The sequence below is a fragment of the Limanda limanda genome, chromosome 1 (genome assembly GCF_963576545.1).
Source record: "Limanda limanda chromosome 1, fLimLim1.1, whole genome shotgun sequence".
NCBI lineage: Eukaryota > Metazoa > Chordata > Actinopteri > Pleuronectiformes > Pleuronectidae > Limanda > Limanda limanda.
In genome coordinates, this window is record NC_083636.1 from 23,679,813 (window position 1) to 23,698,689 (window position 18,877).

The window sequence follows — 18,877 nt, forward strand, 5'->3', positions numbered from 1 at the left end:
GTAGTTGGTTTATACTCTACCATTAGCATCTTACTTCTGGGGATTGTATTTAGACTTCAAAAATGTTCTTTAAGGAAAAAAACATGTATCATGATCTTTTGTTTGTATAAGAGCTCATAACAATAATAATAAAATGAATGATAAAATCCAATAGTTTATTTATTATATTTTCTTGAGGGAACCAGTATGATGTTAACATCTGCATTGGCTTATAAAAACACATCATCCCTGAAGCACTCTATTGATTAAATAATATGTGTAATCCAACCCTCATAGAGTATCGGGTCCAAGATTACAAAGAAACATGACATGACAGTAATGTCATAAGGTTTCCATGAAAAAATTATCACAGTTTGGATGCGTTTGTTGTCTCTTTTTCTCTCACCAGTGTGTGTGTGTGTGTGTTTGTGTGTACATGCTAATGTGTGCTGTCCGTGTGCGCAGGTTGTTTGTATGTCTGTTTTGTGTTTTAGTTGTGGCCCTTGAAGCAGTACACTCCGTACAGCTTGTGCTTTTTGTCAGGGAAGCCGCTGAACCTGACGGCAGCTTCTGTGGGACTGCAGCGCCGGCGGGGGCTGGAGATGGGATAACGGACACTGCCATCGGCCAGCCAGCCAGCATCACAGCGGTCATAACCCAGCAGCTTCCAGGCGGCGTACATCTGGCCGACTTTGGCAATCTCAGCACCATCTTTTTGACAAGCTCTGACTGCCTCGTCATAGGTCAGTTTAGAGGGATGGATCAGGTAGTAGAACCGGCCTAGGTAGATAGAAAATGTAGATTAAAACATCATGTGCAACAAAGTATGATAATGTCAATTTTTTTCTACCGACAATAATCCTCTTATATGTAGATGACACTGTAATATACACTCATGAGAGATATACTGAGCATGTGGCTGCTTAAATGCTATGAAGAATGAAGAGAGTACAAAGTTGCAAAGGTGTTTGGTAAAAGTTGCAAAACCTTGTGGTTGAATACTCCAGTAACACGCAAAGTTCACTGGTAAAACATAGCCAGTATCTTACTTACAACACATCTGGTTGTCTGGGCTAATGTCTGGATAAAAAGCAAGTATATCACTGGTCTTACATGTATCAGAAACGTACAGTTGCAGTGGGTTTTTCTATTCTAAGTCACCTTGAAACATGCCATCTATAAAATTCAAGTGAAACCCACTGTTGGTTGAATTCCTTTACTTGTATTAATGAAAGAGTGCTTGCATTGCAAGAAGACATTTGTCAAACACAGAGACACTCAGGGCAAACTCAGTGAGTAACTTTTCTTTGTTCAGCCAACAGCGGGAGTGGTTTAACCCCTCAGCCTGCTTGTTTTCATAGGATAATTGTCCTAAGGTTAAATTATAGTAAAACCAAACACACAGTTAGGGAGTATAGTTAAAGACCTTCACCTTTGTAATGGGATGTGAAGCAGAAGACGTCGTATTGGTTCTTGTCCTTGTCTCTCAGGCCATAGTTGCGAATGCCTGGTACTGTGTTCTTGCCGCCGCATGGTTCTCTGGGGTTGGTGACTGGATATTGGACCGTGCCATCATTCAGCCAACCAGCATTGCACCAGTCCAGCCCTCCTCTCCATGCATCATACAGCTGATCGAAGGATGCCACGATGGCATCCTGGTCATGACATGCCCGCACAGCATCGTAGAAATTGAGGTTGTAGCGACCCAGGCGGGGATAATATGGGAAGAGAACCCCTATACGGAGAGTTGTGAAAAAGAGAAAAGAGAGCAGAGAAAGAGAAGTGATAGATTACCAGCAGTAATCAGATACAACTGGGGCTGCTTTCGGACATGCTCTAAATTCTGAATCATTTCCTGACATTGTGTAAAAACACAAATGTTTTTTCAGAGTTTCTCCTGCCAGCGACCTGGGTAAAAACTCTGATAATACCCAAATGAGCAAACAGCAGGAGATCCTCAGTAGGATACACCGCGAGCAAGTAGTTGCGATGATGTTTCAAACACACAACATTTACAAAGCTGAAAAACACATAAAGAAACAAATATCTCAGGATGCTTCTGAATGCTGGACTACCTCTCTTCTGAACGCTCCAGAGACTTCTGAGTTGTTGTGAACATGTCTGTCCGGAGAATCTCCTGCTGTGTGGTTCATGTGTGAAAGTCCGGAGAAAGACTGGACTCAATTGTCAGGACATTCTCCAGTGTTAACGTCTGAGAACTGCTCGGGATCCATCTTCTGGGCTTTAAATTAAATCCTACTATTTAACCTAATGACAGAGAGTGAAAGCACATTTCTCTATGTCGGCCTGCTGCCAGTGTTTCTGGTTTCAGGCAGTTACGGCTGATGTCTCTGGCTCCACTCAGGCATAATGAAGCTGCTCTGACACTGATGTGCACTATGCTTACAGAAAACACTTGCTCCTGACATTCCCCCAAGCAGTCTCTGCTGTTGAAGCTAAATTTAGCTCCACTGCAGCCTGTTACAATAAAATGAAGTTAAATAGACATTTTATTTTTGGACAGTTCATGAAACGTTCTTATTCTTTCCCATTGTAAAGACTTACTTTACCCAAATATCATACCTTCAAGGTCAAGAGACACCACCACTGTTCCATCTTCCAGCCCATCAATTACTTCACATTTATATCTCCCATAATCCTCCAGGGTGATTTCTGTGATGACCAGAGAGGCATCCATGGGAGAAGAGCCTTGTAGGTGGACCCGTCCATGGAAACTGCCATAACTTCTCTTGTGATAATCCATGACAACAAAAACATCCTCCTAGAGCAAGAAGAAGAGCAGTGAGTTCATGATGCCAGGATCCTATGCTCCAAAATTGAGTGCCGAACATTACTCCTGTTATGGCAAGGGGGATAGGAATTATGAAATCCGAAAAATCAACTGACAACTTAATGAAGATCAGCATGTGACTTCCTGTTAGGCAGCAGAAAATAGGGCTCTGTTCAGGCCTAAATTCAGATTGTGGTTAAAGTTATAAACCGAGTACATTGATAGATATGACTAGGTGTAAAGAAAATCTGTTTTTTGGTTGGGTCTTCTTAGGGCACAAGTGACTTGTCAGCTATGTCATATTTAAATAGATGTATTAGTTTTCTTATTTTTACAGAGAAAACTATGGGCTCCTTAGCAGTCCTATAAGTTATTCAATTGATTAAAACTATTTTGATGAATTGCAAATGTATCATTCGTTTTTGGACAAAACAAAACACGTGAGGTGGGTTGACTTATTATAGACTAAAGGGTTATAGTTTTAAAATATACTTAATCAACAGATTAATCAGTAATTAAAACAGCAACAGCAACAAACTCTACATTCATTTTTTTTACCACAATGTTTCACTGAGGCCAATAGAATAAGTAAAATTATATTTTTAGACCTGCATTCTTTACGTTCTTCTCTTTTCTAGTGCATTGTCCACATTTCAAATGTGGATCAGTGGAAAATCTCCAGCTTTGCTTGTACTGCACATTTGCATTGCAGCCCTGTCTCCCAGAAAAGGGTTAGGATTAGTTTAAAGTCCAGTTTGTAAGATTTAGGTGAAAAGGAAATTGAATATAAAAATAATCCTAGTTTAATCCTATGTTTTCATTAGTGGGTTTCATCTAAATTGTTGTTTTCTTTACCCGTGAATGGACCCTTTATATTTAAATACTTTATATTTACATCTGGAGCCATGTTTTTTTTTACAGTAGCCCAGACTGGACAAACTAAACACCTTTTGAGTTTTTATGACAACAGAAGGCTACCACAGGTTCTCTTTCATGTTTGGAAGGGGAGGGTGAGATGAGGGACATTTAGCTGCAACATACAACTTCACCACAAGTTGTCACTAAATTCTTCACACCGAACCTTTAAAAAAACCTTCACTGTCAGTATTAGACGTTTGTGACATACATGAATACAGGAACAATTTGAGAAATTTTAAAAACATGGTGCAGATTCAACTATCTGCCACTAATAAAGTGACCATTAACCTCTTTCAGGTAGTCTGAGGTCAGCTTGGTCCATTTGATCCTCATCTTGCGATTGGGTGCCAGTGATTGGTCTCTTTGGATCTTGCAAGGTAAGGTAGCGTTCCCTCCTCGCCTTGACACCACCTTTAACTGCTCTGCCATCACCGAAAGTTGAGGGCCATTTTCTGCAACACAGAGGCACACTCAGAAATCGGAGACAAATCCACGTAAACAATGCACATATCAATTGCCACTCTGTCTTGGCCTATGTTCTCACACACATAGATTTTTTTCATTTTGAGAACAGTTTTATTTTGCTGATGAGATTCAATATATCGTTCTAGAGTATAAGTGTTAAAAGGTAAAGGTGAACACTTTGCAAATACTCATTTGCTTTATTTACAAGGTCGGTATTAGGGAATGGCTGATGTCCAAAGTTTAACAAGACTTCACACCCACGCTACTGGCACAGTGTGTGTGTGTGTGTGTGTGTGTGTGTGTGTGTGTGTGTGTGTGTGTGTTTGAATGATAGAGAGAGAAAGAGAGAGAGAGCTAACAGAGGCTGAGTGAATCAATGAGCTGTGTCTACCTTTACAATGAAATAAGACTGTCCACTTGAAAAAATTGAAAATCTATATTTGTGGTAGTGGCCCTAAATAAATCCATTTCTGTGAAACACTATTTTTGGTATCATTATGAAACTGGTCAAAAGATGTCAGCTGAGTAGGCAGTCTCTCATATGTGGTCCAGAACACATTGAGGTTCACTCAGATAAAAGAATGGCCACCAAACACACAGATCATCAAATAAATACCAACAAATCTGCAAACTGACTAAAAAGTAACAGGTAAAATAAGTTATATAATAAATAAGTTATCATTCATCAAATGAAAAAAACTAAACTGACTCGGTTTGCGCTGGTTGAGGAAAGAATCTGAAAGTTACGAGAGAAACCTCAGTACAGTTTAGACGTGAGGCTGCAGAGTCTCACTGCTGTAATGTAATGATTCAGGAGCTAGAGCTGAAGAAGCAGTTCATAGGAACTGCAAACTCTCATGATCAATTATACACATTGGATCAATGGGTCATTAGCTCTTACAACCAGCTGAACTGTTAAAAACATGGCTGCTTATGCAGCAGGCAGAGTGACATGCTGTGTTGGTCAGGCAGAGCACAAGGAGCAAACCAATCTGAAAACCCTGTGACCGAGGCTGGAGGTCTCAGCAGCAGATCACATGCAAATTTAAATACTCTTGTGTTCACAGGCAATTCTTTAATTTTGTATATTTGTTTTTACTTTTTTGTTGATAACTTGTTCCCCTGGCAGGATGTCAGACAGCAGGACATTACTTAACTGCTCCTGGAGATAACATTTATCAGAGCAGCACAGATCCAAGCTCAGGAGATATTGGTGTTAAGGGCTACAAGATCTTAAAGGACTAGTTCAGGAAGAGTTTTTCTGAGCATGCCCAATACCATGTGGGTAGGCTTTCAGTCTAAATGCATTCAAATTCTAATGAATAAATAAAGAATTGACTAAAGAAAAAGTTGCATCAACCACTTTAATCTGAATATAAGATGTCGGCAAATAAAGGTAAACAATGGTGGAGCCAATCCTCTAGATGCTGCCATTTAACCGCAGCAGAGAAAGATGGAGTGACTAACAGAGCTGCAGTCAAAGCTAAGATGATGGAAAACCATGTGGAAATGTGACATTTAGTTTCATGTTTTAAATTGAAAAATGTTCCAATATCATTTTCCCACACACATCTGATGCAATGATTGATGTTTAAATCCCATGATTCTTACATGCCAGTATTTGTCCAATAGTTACTTTATTTATTCGTTATCTATCATTAAAAATAATTGTTTTTTTCAATGGTTAGTTATTGTCCATTTTAGGGAGCGATTTAGTTTACTATGTCATTAAATAGTTGGTAATTGGCTTGTTTTCAATTGTTTGTTTGTTATTAGTTAGATATAACTTATCTAGTTATTAGTTCATTAGTTGTTTTTCAGGCAGGGTAAACTCTGTACAGGTTGGGTTTTTGGACTGGGGGAGGAAGCTCTATAGGAAACCCCCACAGGAAGGCCCCGGCTGTCCTCCAGGTTGGAAACCAGTGAGACAACAGCACTACCCACTGCACTATACTGTGCCACTCCTCCTCTCAACATAACAACAACATTGAGCTGAGAACTTATACAGTAGAGCAGGATTCTCTGTACTTAATTTTTATATTGTTGTTCTTAACGATTGGGTGAAGAATCTAAACTTAAATAAAATATCTTTCACAATGATTAAAGTGCTTTTTTCATGTGATAGCCAAACAAGATAGCCAATCCAGATCACACCAAGCCAATAATCCCTCACATAGCAGCCTTATCAGCGAGCCACAGGCACAACTAACTGATAAACAGAGGAAACAAACGTCACTGCAGAGTGAGTGTCATGAACGAAACACAGAAAACAATACTGGAAAAGGTTTTATTTTTATATTTTCAACTAATATAATATACATTAGTATTGGTGCACATTACATAGCTAGGGCGAGACCTTGCAAAATCTTAGAGAAAATGGCTCAGCGACAGTGGAAGCTCCCTTTGAAGAGGAAGAAACTTCCAACAGAAGCAAAGTGAACGTCCACTCACCTGTGACATAGATGGTTCTGGAGTGCTCCAGTTCAGGGTACAGAGTGTCTAAGTCGTTGGCTGCTGCACTCAGAGAAATCAAAACACAGATCAGCACAGGAATCATCTTCACTCACCAGCTGGGGTCTGATCACTGCAGAGACACAGAGAGAGAGAGAGAGAGAGAGAGAGAGAGTGTGGGGGGGGGGGGTTACAGTTCAGCACGTACAGTAACATGATGCTGAGGACAGAGTTTTCCTGTAGTTATATCACATACTGTCAGTGCAAGACACAGAGAAAGGAACGTTATTCATTTTGTAAGCGTGGTCTGCAGCTCAGCTCAGTGTAATACAATGTTTCTCTCTGCAGCACTGTTCCTCCTCCCGACAGAGCTTGTGTTACTGTGGCAGAGCAGAATATCCTGCATCCTTCACACTTAGCACATCTGCAGCCAAAAACACAACACCTCACATTTTCTGAGCTAAGTTGCTCCAATATTCTCAAAACACAAAAATTACCCAAAAATTATAGAAAACACAACTTGTCCTTGATGCACAAACCGGACGTCCCATGTGAGGCTACGCATTACACAGGTCTACACATGATGGCAACACACTGAATAACACCGCAATGCAACCACACAATGTGAGTATATACTATACATACTGTGCAATAAATATTCTGTCATCCAGCAGCGAGAGGAAGCAGCATGTCCCTGTGACACTGACAGTCCACAACTTCGGTGAGAGACTCTGCCACAATGCAGCGTCACCCCCACACCTCGGGCTTCATTCACTCTCACACACACACACACTCTCACACTGCAGCCCATCCTCTACACACACACACACACATTTCCAAACAGACTGTAATGCAACTAAATTGTTTAATCGAATGGAAATAGATTTTTTTTATTATTGTTTGTGTGCGTGTGTGTGATGTTTGGAAAACGAAAATCGAATCAATACTCAATAATCAAACTTTCACCTTCGTGTGTTCCTGGTCGCTGAATGCTCTTTTGGAATCTAGCACATATCTGGGCTGCATGCAGCCTGTGACAGTTCATATAGATGGTGCATTCATGTGGTGTCGGAATAATCAGAAACATTAATTCCCACCTGGGAATGTGTATCTGACATGAATCCTTCCTTAGTCAGATTCAGTTTTGTTATAGACTTTATAAATGACCTTTTCCAAAAAGTTAAATGCAAACACAAATTATTTTTTGATTTTATGTTAAACCTCACGATCATCTTCATTTAAATATGGGCAGCCCTGGATTTCCATAGAGTGCTGGTGTAAGGCTTATGTGTGAGTTTGGTGAGAGAATGCGAGTGAGGGGCCAGTCATTTGGATTTGGTTTGATCCCTTCTACAATTCCTCCTCCCACCCTTATCTTCATTCACCCCCCTCTTCAAAATGCTGATGCACTGCATCCCCCCAACCAGGTGTAGTTCCCGCAGTCAGCAGAATAACCCTGCAGCGCATGCACCACCCCCCCCCCCCACACACACACACACACTCACACACACACACACACACACACACGTCACTCCTTACCCCTCCCTACCTGAAAATAGTCATTACGCATACCAGGATGGGGTGATAATGCGATGGAGCACGGGGTGTGAGTGGGGAAAGATGTGATATGTTCTTGAAGAGGAGAAAAAGTTTGAGGCAGACTGTTCTCTGCAGGACATGCAGCAGGGGAGCAGGTGATGTGTGAAATGAGGATAGAGGGAGGTGATGCCACAAAAAAATCTACAGCAGGGATAGAGGGAGGGCTGAGAGGACTCTGCAGCAGCCAAAATGATGCCGGGGAATCGAAGTTTCAAACTCTATTAGTTCCATTAGCGGTTGTTAACTCAGACCTATAAACCTGTTTGTGAAGGAGAACCAACACATGGATAAGACATCAGCAGTATGTGTTACTGCGTGTGTGATCTCTACAAAAGGACTACATGTGTCCTCCAGAGTGACATCATCCCTCGCCCTCCATCTGTGTGGAGGGTAAACAAGGCCAGGTCTTTAAAGTCCAGGTGTGTGTGTGTGTGTGTGTGTGTGTGTGTTCATGTGTGTGTGTGTGTGTGTGTGTGTGTGTTTGTGTGTGTGTGTGTATGTTTGCTCTTTTACAGTTATCTTGGTGTGAACCAGTTTGAAAACGTTTTTGGAAAGTGAGGACATTTTGGCCTCTCCTCACTTTCTGACCCACTTTTAATGGAACTTTTGGGGGTTCAGACTTAGGCTTAGAATTAGGTTTACATTAGTTAGGTTAAGGGTTAGGGTTCGGCATTTAGTTTGGATTGTTAGGTTTAGGGCTATTGAATGCATTATGCCAATGAGTGTGTGTGTGTGTGTGTGTGTGTGTGTGTGTGTGTGTGTGTGTGTGTGTGTGTGTGCGTGCGTGCATGCGTGCGTGTGTGTTTGAGGACATGTGTCTGGATCAGTTTGTGTCTGCAGAGCATTAACACATGAGGCACTCTGAGGGGAAAGGTTTTTGGCTGCGTATGGGCCTCACATCCCTCATGACCCCGGCCATCAGAGTTGTCAAGCTGTAGTATTATTCATTTATTTAAGATCATTTTGGGCCATTTGGCCTTCATTAATAGATCATCACAGTACAAGTGTGAAATGGGGAAGAGAAAATGGGGAAGACACACAACAAAGGGGCGGGTTGGAACCAAACCTGTAGCCAACTCTCCAAATGCCAAGATTTATTTTTCTTTGTATTTAATTTTCCGGTGAAGATTCAAATGGATAACACTAGGGTTGGGAAATTAAAAATAGATTCATACGTCTGTTTTGGCGATTTTTCAGTTCATTTTTTTGATATGATATGCCTTCGAGAATTAACTCAACCATCTAAATGAACGTATGAACTGGCGCGTATCATATGTTATAATAAATCGTATATATATTAATTAATATTCATACATTCATTCCTTCCTCAATCCTGACTTGCTCGCTAATTCTCACAGAGCGGTGAAGTGAGAAGCAAATTTAAAATCAATCAAAATTGATAAATATATACAGAATACAAAAATACGGAATTCCAGGATCACAATGTTTTCTATAATTAATAGTGTCAAAGGACATTCATCAAATTATAATAACACATATAGAGGAAAAACACTTGACACTTAAAGATTAAGAGATTCAATTTAGAGACAACATCAGATAACAAGTTGACTCACAAAACTTCATCACTCCAGCATCAGATTATCATACTTGCTTAACTTGCATGAACATTGCAAACGTTCACAAGTTCACAAGCACTCATATTTTTTGTCAAAACAAAAACAAAAGGAGGGCAAGAACAAGAAAGCATTTCTCTCTCAGATGAGATCAGACTCTGTGACTAGTAAAGTCAGAAATGTTTTGCGGTTGGAGCTGAAGTAATCTATTGTCCTACAGAGAACAGTGGGACCCCTCCCAGTCCCTGAATGCCAAGTAAGTGATTGGATCTGTGACCAGGCCAGTTCAAACACATGCACTCACATACACAGATCAATACTCTGGTAAGAATTATTTATTTTGAAAGGACAGCAATTTGTGTAATCATAGATTATTCATATGTGCTGGCATGTTTGGGATCATGGAGTCTGTCAGTAGACTTATTCTCAATACCGACACTACCATAATATTATACTATAGCATATTGAAAGACTGAAACATGTAGTACTATAGAGCACAAACTCAATGATTCATTGCACATGACATTTCCCTCTTTTCTAACTTTGAGTATGTGTACATGTGTCACAGCCATTCCAAATCAGCTTATTATCATATTTAAAAACAATAATGTGGTTGCTTTGTAAGGTCAATAATGTCCCAGATTTTGACAAAACTCAAATAAATCATGTCATTTACTGGCAAAAAAACTAACCATAACAACAATTGAATGGGTTCTCACAACAGCCACAAGGGTCAAACAAAATAAAACTGCTCTCACACTGAGGTAATATAAAACCGATTGGCAGCTGGGTCCTTAAAGGGGTTTCAACAGTTATGTGTACTGCTGCTTGCACTCGCTTATGAATCATTCCTTAAGGTTGCACAGTCAGTATGTTAACGTGTAATCCTTTGAGGTTGGGTGTCAGTGTGTGTTCCATGTAAATATGTAAGCTGTTTTAAGAATGGATCTACAGGATTTAAAAAAGTTGAAACACTCCTTGAAGCACACTTTTAGAATAAGACAATCAAACTCTCAGGTTTAACCATCAAAAAGAAATACAGCTGGCACCAACACACAGAGTTTCCATTCCTTGTTTGGTTATGCTCTTGTATTGAGTCTATTGCTTTTCTGTTAACACCAGAAAAGCCATTCTGCTCGGTAATATGGTCCATTAGTGCCATGTTTATACAACCTTAAACCTCCTTTCCAGAGGATAAACACAGAGCTCTTTCAGACATTAATGGCTCAATAACCTTCTGAAAGATAACTGTACACATGACAACTAATCAAAGTTTAGTTGTTTCTTTTTTTATCTTAACAAAAGACAAATTAAATGGGCATGCCCCTGATTTTACATGTTAATGTACGTGCCCTGTTTTGGGGCTTCGTGTTTTAAAGACCCTAATGTGTACATGTGTCCTCTGAAACACAAAGCTGTACGTTTACCACCTTCACCTTATTCCTTGTAAACCAGATGATATGATATACATTCATTGGGAGGGACACAGAATAAGGAAATGCCCCAGAGTGCAGGATCCAGGGTTAAACTGTTAAAAATGTTATATTGGTTTTTATAACTTTTTCAAAAGTTAATATTTACTTTTTAAGATAAATAAATAGTTAACAGAGAGACAAAGGATTAAACCTGGAGGCATGTTTTTTTATACATGGTGCCTCTAAAGATGTAGCTGGGATTGTCCATTATACTAAAATTGCTATCAAGATACATTATGGGAAGAGTAAGAAAATGGTATTAGACCTCATACAGACTGAGTATTCCCCAGTATAAGGTAAATGGTCTGTATTTATGTGTCGCTTTCCTAGTCTTGATGACCACTCAAAGCGCTTAACAGTACAGGTTATATTTTGGCATTCACCCTTTTGTTGTATGAGGTGTAATTTGGGGTTCAGTATTTTGCCCAAGGACACTTCGGCATGCAGATAGGGAAGATTGGGGTTGAACTCCCAACCTTCTGGTTAGAGGACGCCCGCTCTACCCCCTCAGCCACAGACGCCCAGAGGTATACCCCTCCCTCCACCTTTATAAAAGCCTGATACTGGTTTGATGGTTTGAAAGAGTGAGTAGAAAACATACCAACACCATGTTACCAGTAGAAGCCTGAACGTCTAACATAAGACAGGGCAGATGCATGTAAATGCAAGATTCACTACACTTGGCCATGTTTTTTCATTTGTTGTGAATGAGTTTGCACCATGCCTGCTCTTAGAGTGCCTGTTTCTGAAATCACCACCCGTAGCAGCCAATCAGCCAAGTTCAGAGTTGCTCAAATGTAACCTCCAGCAACCAATCAGTGTGTAGCTTCAGAAAAATATTGAAGCAAGGAATTCGGTGCAGCGTAGAGAAAACATTTCCCAATGCACGCTGAGGTTACAGTTGGGACATTTCTCTGGTTGACTCTCACATACTTTCAAATACAACATTTGCTCAGCTGAGGACCATATTCATCTCACACACCCTATTCTCATGAAGTTACATCCATTTTAATATATTTTCAACACAATCTCTGTCTATATGAGCATTTTAGCTCAGCATCAGTAATGATCCCTATCCATACTATTACACATATACGTATCGACCATTCACATACATTGGGCATGCGTGTGCTGGTGTAAACAGGAATGCATCTACACTGCATTAAGTTGCTTGGATACTGAAAATACTACAGATGAAAAACGACAATGGTAAAAGCAAGAGCAGGGATTTATTTTTGGACCATTGATGAGGTGGAACTGTTACTGACTGCAAGTGTTTACAGTCGAGTCATTACTGATAAGAATCAATCAGTAAACTCTGTAGTAATGTGGACAGCAGGCAGAAAAGGAGCAGCCATGATGTGTTTTAAACCTAAAACATATTAGTGTGGATGTAGCCTATTGCTGCTGTACTCCATCACCTCTGATCTCTACATTACATGCACCTAGTCCTACTGTGAAACACGATTTTCTGATTTTACCTACTTAAATGCACATTTGGGATGGTGCATTGCATGGCCATTACTTATGGAAGTGCATCATTACTTCATGTTACCCTTTCACATGGAGTGAATTTATAAAAGACTAATTGAATAACCAAATTTCAGGGATTGTTTATTAAAGAATGCGTCCCTGTCTTTCTTTGTAAACCCAAGCTGAGAATGGAAGCTGTGCTGCACATAGGGCCCATTAACACTTGATTACCTAGTGTTTCATACATACTACATGCAGTCTAATACACTTTGATTTCCAGTTTAAACCTCCAAAATAGGACTGGATAAATTAACGCTTAATAGAGAAATCTGACAAAATCTGACAAAAAATGTCTTCAATCCCTTAATCATACTTTTTCCAATCTGCATACATTTCACCGTTAATTATTACAAAGTTTTCATGATTACATGAAAAATTGATTGAATGCTGTGGTATGGGTCCAAATGTTTACTGTTTACCCAGGGTATAATGCATACATCTTGATAAAAACGAGAGTGAGCTATTCTAGTCTTGATGACAACTCAATGGTTTATTGCCATTCACTGAGGGGCAATTTGGGGTTGCCCAAGGACAAGTTGGATTGGGAAGACTGGGATCAACCCGCCGGCCTTCTGAAGGCTCCAGTATGCTTCTACGTTCTCCGTTTCTCGGAGAGGGCTCCACAGGGGTCCAAGAGTCTTTTTGATATTTACTTCTCCGACCACTCTACATCGGAAAAAATTCACCGCCAAACCCATAGGTGGCGCAACGGGAGACGAGCTCAGAGAAGCCTACCCCAATTATCGGAAGAAGAAGTCCACTTGTGTTTATATTTCTCTGTGGCTTGTCTCCCACACACTGAATCATGGCAACTAACAGAACTAAATAAAGTGACACCCAGCGGGTCAAGATGCTGATGTTATCGTTTCTTAGCGCAGCGGTTCCCCGGTCTTGTTTCCGAACTGTGTTGCTGATTCCACAGCTTGAATCTGCTTGAGGCTACATGTAGCTAGAGGCTACACGGACCTAGCTAGCTCCCTCCCAGCTTCCACACACAGTCAGCAGGGACTCCCGGCACTAACTACTACCCAGTGTTTGCTTCTAACCTGGCGGTATTATAGAAACAGTGTCATGATAGAAGTGGAATTAAAGTCCTGACGGCGGGTTCTTGCACTGTTACCACCGCAGTTAGCATGGTGGCTAGCCTAGCCCGCTAGCGCCGTTTTGAAAGCTCGTTATAACCGTCTGTGACCGTGCACACATGCCGTCATTGCTCGAACGAGCCACCGTCAGCCGGACAACTCCGCTGGCTTAACACACACGTCACATTAATCGTAGAATCGTAGTTATGTATGTGTTTATTGTGAATCAGGAAGTTACAGGTCCGGAAATGACGTCGAACAGAAATGACGTCGTACGGAAATGACGTCATACGGAAATTATGTCGTTCGCGGACCAATCACAGCCAAGAGCTGTCGGTCGGGTCTCCGACACAACACGGAGAAGTTAGAAAAATCAGACCTGTACGAAAAGCTTTCCGAAGCGCTCGGAGAGGGCGTTTCACGACGGATAGGGCGGTCTTATCTGTCCGTTTTTTCAAAAACGCAGAACCGTAAATTGGCCTTGACCCTCAGCCACAGCCGCTGCAGCTTGAATACATTTAAGGGGACTGTTGGGCCTAGGCAGAGGTGCATTATGTGCTCTGCTGAGTGACATTCTAGTTCATTAATGGATTGATTCTACGAGGGATTCAAAACTCCAGTCAGTCAATACACGGCAACACAACTGATGATTTTGCTTGAAAATGTAATAATTAAACACAAATTTTGCAGTACAAATCAAAACTAGGGCTACGTTGTAGCACTTGCGGGCCCGAGCACCTGCACGTTGAAGCATTTGCAGTCGGGGGAGAGAGCGGTCGATGACCAAACGCACGTCTCTGCGTTGGATGCGTTTTCCTCTCTGTGGCAAGGATAAAAGCTTCACTTCCTGTAGCCAACAGGGGGCGCTGTGATTTAAAGTCATGATTTCTGTGTAGATGTCATCAGGCTGGGACTCTAGTCTTACATGTCTAGTTTGGACTCAATTGGACAATAAACGCTTCACTTCCTGTAGCCACCAGGGGGCGCTGTGATTTAAAGTCATGATTTCTGTGTAGATGTCATCAGGCTGGGACTCTAGTCTTACATGTCTAGTTTGGACTCAATTGGACAATAAACGCTTCACTTCCTGTAGCCACCAGGGGGCGCTGTGATTTAAAGTCATGATTTCTGTGTAGATGTCATCAGGCTGGGACTCTAGTCTTACATGTCTAGTTTGGACTCAATTGGACAATAAACGCTTCACTTCCTGTAGCCACCAGGGGGCGCTGTGATTTAAAGTCATGATTTCTGTGTAGATGTCATCAGGCTGGGACTCTAGTCTTACATGTCTAGTTTGGACTCAATTGGACAATAAACGCTTCACTTCCTGTAGCCACCAGGGGGCGCTGTGATTTAAAGTCATGATTTCTGTGTAGATGTCATCAGGCTGGGACTCTAGTCTTACATGTCTAGTTTGTACTCAATTGGACAATAAACGCTTCACTTCCTGTAGCCACCAGGGGGCGCTGTGATTTAAAGTCATGATTTCTGTGTAGATGTCATCAGGCCGGGACTCTAGTCTTACATGTCTAGTTTGGACTCAATTGGACAATAAACGCTTCACTTCCTGTAGCCACCAGGGGGCGCTGTGATTTAAAGTCATGATTTCTGTGTAGATGTCATCAGGCTGGGACTCTAGTCTTACATGTCTAGTTTGGACTCAATTGGACAATAAACGCTTCACTTCCTGTTGCCACCAGGGGGCGCTGTGATTTAAAGTCATGATTTCTGTGTAGATGTCATCAGGCCGGGACTCTAGTCTTACATGTCTAGTTTGGAGTTGATTGGACAATATATGTCCGAGTAAGGAACCTCGTGTTTTGATGGCGTTTAATCAAACTTCGACGCCACGGTCACACGGCCTTAAAACCATATGAAGATCTTCGGGGGGGGGGCTGTTGATACACACATGTAGTTTGAGTGAGATAGAACCATGAACACTGAAGTTACAGCATTTCGTGTTTAACGGCGAGTTGATGAACTTTGACGCCACGCCACGGTCACACGGTGTGACGAAAAAACAATCCCTACATTATTTTTTATCTCCATCTTGTTGTGATGACACTCATCTGAATTTAAAGATGAACTGATGAAAGCCCTGGGACAAGTATGTCAAAGTAAAAATGTGGAATATGGTCAAAATGGCCACTAAATCCAAAATGGCGGACTTCCTGTTTGGTCTAACATATCGATCCAAGAGACTTATTTGTTTGTTATGAAAAGACACATGCCATAATCAATTTTTGTACATGTCAACCAATCGTAGTGCCGGGGCTGCCCTTTAGGGGGCGCTAGTCAGTTTTTTTGCCACGCCCATTTCTTAAAACCATATGAATATCTTAAGGGGGGGGATGTTAACACAGACGTGTAGTTTGAGTGAGATGGAACCATGAACACGGAAGTTACAGCAATTTCGTGTGTCATGGCGAGTTGATGAACTTTGATGCCACGCCATTAGTATGGCGTTTGACGAAAAGTTACAGTAATCTTATATCTTCATTATCAATGTCTTGAGACCCATTTGATACAGTTTGACATGGTTGAGGTCAGTGGATGAGGAGAAATACATCCAAGTGTAAGACATGCAAAAAAACATACATTTCCTGATGCCACCAGGGGGCGCTGTGATATTAAGTCATGATTTCAGTGCAGATGTCATCAGGCCGGGTCTCTTGTCTTATGTGTCTAGTTTGGACTCGATTGGATCGTGTTTGTCCGAGATACAGAACCTCGTGTTTTGATGGCGTTTAATCAAACTTTGATGCCACACCAAGGTCACACGGTGTGGCGAAAAGTTGATTTTTTAAGTCAACTTTTTTCTCCATCTTGTTGTGATGACACTCATCTGAATTTGAAGTTGATCTGATGAAAGCCCTGGGACAAGTACATTAAAGTAAAAATCGCCAAAATGGCCAAAATGGCCACTAAATCCAAAATGGCGGGCTTCCTGTTGCGTTTTTCATAATGCCCTTTGTGACTTTTTTTCATGATTAGTCACGATACACCTCTTGCCCGATTTTGGTGAAAATCGGTTATGTGGAAACCTAGGGGCTGGGTTCCAGGGGGCGCTGTTGAGCCATTTTGCCACGCCCATTTCCAAATACACCAGAATACGTAAATTTTCACCACTCTCTAATTTTCTGCAAAGTTTGGTAAGAAGTTCAGCATGTTAAAGCCCTCAAAAAGCCAATTCACTTTAGTCACAATAATAATAATAACTAGGGCTACGTTGTAGCACTTGCGGGCCCGAGCACCTGCACGTTGAAGCCTGTTGCGGTCGGGGGAGAGAGCGGTCGATGACCAAGCGCACGTCTCCGCGTTGGATGAGTTTTCCTCTCTGTGGCAAGGATAAACGCTTCACTTCCTGTAGCCACCAGGGGGCGCTGTGATTTCAAGTCATAATTTCTGTGTAGATGTCATCAGGCTGGGACTCTAGTCTTACATGTCTAGTTTGGACTCAATTGGACAATAAACGCTTCACTTCCTGTAGCCACCAGGGGGCGCTGTGATTTAAAGTCATGACTTCTGTGTAGATGTCATCAGGCTGGGACTCTAGTCTTACATGTCTAGTTTGGACTCAATTGGACAATAAACGCTTCACTTCCTGTAGCCACCAGGGGGCGCTGTGATTTAAAGTCATGATTTCTGTGTAGATGTCATCAGGCCGGGACTCTTGTCTTACATGTCTAGTTTGGACTTAATTGGACAATATATGTCCGAGATACAGAGCCTCGTGTTTTGATGGCGTGTAATCAAACTTCGACGCCACGGTCACACGGACTTGAAACCATATGAAAATCTTCAGGGGGGGGGGCTGTTGATACACACATGTAGTTTGAGTGAGATAGAACCATGAACACTGAAGTAACAGCATTTTGTGTTTCACGGCGAGTTGATGAACTTTGACGCCACGCCATGGTCACACGGTGTGACGAAAAAACAATCCCTAAGTCAATTTTTATCTCCATCTTGTTGTGATGACACTCATCTGAATTTAAAGATGAACTGATAAAAGCCCTGGGACAAGTACATCAAAGTAAAAATGGTGAATATGGTCAAAATGGCCACTAAATTCAAAATGGCGGACTTCCTGTTTGATCTAACATATCGATCCAAGAGACTTATTTGTTTGTTATGAAAAGACACATGCCAAAATGGATTTTTGTACATGTCGGTCAATCGTAGTGCCGGGGCTGCCCTTTAGGTGGCGCTAGTCATTTTTTTGGCCACGCCCATTTCTTAAAACCCTATTAATATCTTCAGGGGGGGGCTGTTGATACACACATGTAGTTTGAGGGAGATGGAACCATGAACACGGAAGTTACAGCAATTTCGTGTTTCACGGCGAGTTGATGAACTTTGATGCCACGCCATTAATAGTGTGTTTGACGAAAAGTCACAGTAATCTTATATCTTCATTATCAATGTCTTGAGACCCATTTGATAGAGTTTGACATGGTTGAGGTCAGTGGATGAGGAGAAATACATCCAAGTGTAAGACATGCAAAAAAAAATACATTTCCTGTAGCCACCAGGGGGCGCTGTGATTTTAAGAAATGATTTCAGTGTAGATGTCTTCAGGCCGGGACTCTTGTCTTATGTGTGTAGTTTGGATTTGATTGGATCATGTATGTGCGAGATACAGAACCTCGTGTTTTGATGGCGTTTAATCAAACTTTGACGCCACGCCAAGGTCACACGGTGTGGCGAAAAGTTGATTTTTTCAGTCAACTTTTTTCTCCATCTTGTTGTGATGACACTCATCTAAATTTAAAGTTGATTTGATGAAAGCCCTGGGACAAGTACGTCAAAGCAAAAATGGCCAAAATGGCCAAAATGGCCACTAAATCCAAAATGGTGGGCTTCCTGTTGCGTTTTTCATAATGCCCTTTGTGACTTTTTTTCATGATTAGTCACGATACACCTCTTGCCCGATTTTGGTGAAAATCGGTTATGTGGAAACCTAGGGGCTGGGTTCCAGGGGGCGCTGTTGAGCCATTTTGCCACGCC

At 41.4% G+C, this 18,877-nt stretch overlaps 1 protein-coding gene across 1 annotated transcript; it reads right to left on the reverse strand.

Moving 5' to 3' along the window:
- Nucleotides 1-205: 205 nt before the first annotated feature.
- Nucleotides 206-6,710, reverse strand: LOC133009093 (hyaluronan and proteoglycan link protein 1-like). The gene is made up of 5 exons (XM_061076499.1): nt 6,605-6,710; nt 3,977-4,140; nt 2,563-2,761; nt 1,412-1,714; nt 206-759 (listed from the first exon to the last, which is right to left on the reverse strand). The coding sequence occupies exons 1-5, from the start codon at nt 6,708-6,710 to the stop codon at nt 470-472; spliced, it is 1,062 nt and encodes a 353-aa protein (XP_060932482.1). The 3' UTR covers nt 206-469.
- Nucleotides 6,711-18,877: the final 12,167 nt, after the last annotated feature.

Bases quoted from the DNA above. Each gene is read 5' to 3' on its own strand.
- LOC133009093 (XM_061076499.1), bottom strand. From the start codon at position 6,710: ATGATTCCTGTGCTGATCTGTGTTTTGATTTCTCTGAGTGCAGCAGCC. The intron at 1,715-2,562 runs GTATGATATTTG...CTCTCCGTATAG, and splicing joins GGTGTCTCTTGACCTTGAAG to GGGTTCTCTTCCCATATTAT. The intron at 760-1,411 runs GTGAAGGTCTTT...CTATCTACCTAG, and splicing joins CTTCACATCCCATTACAAAG to GCCGGTTCTACTACCTGATC.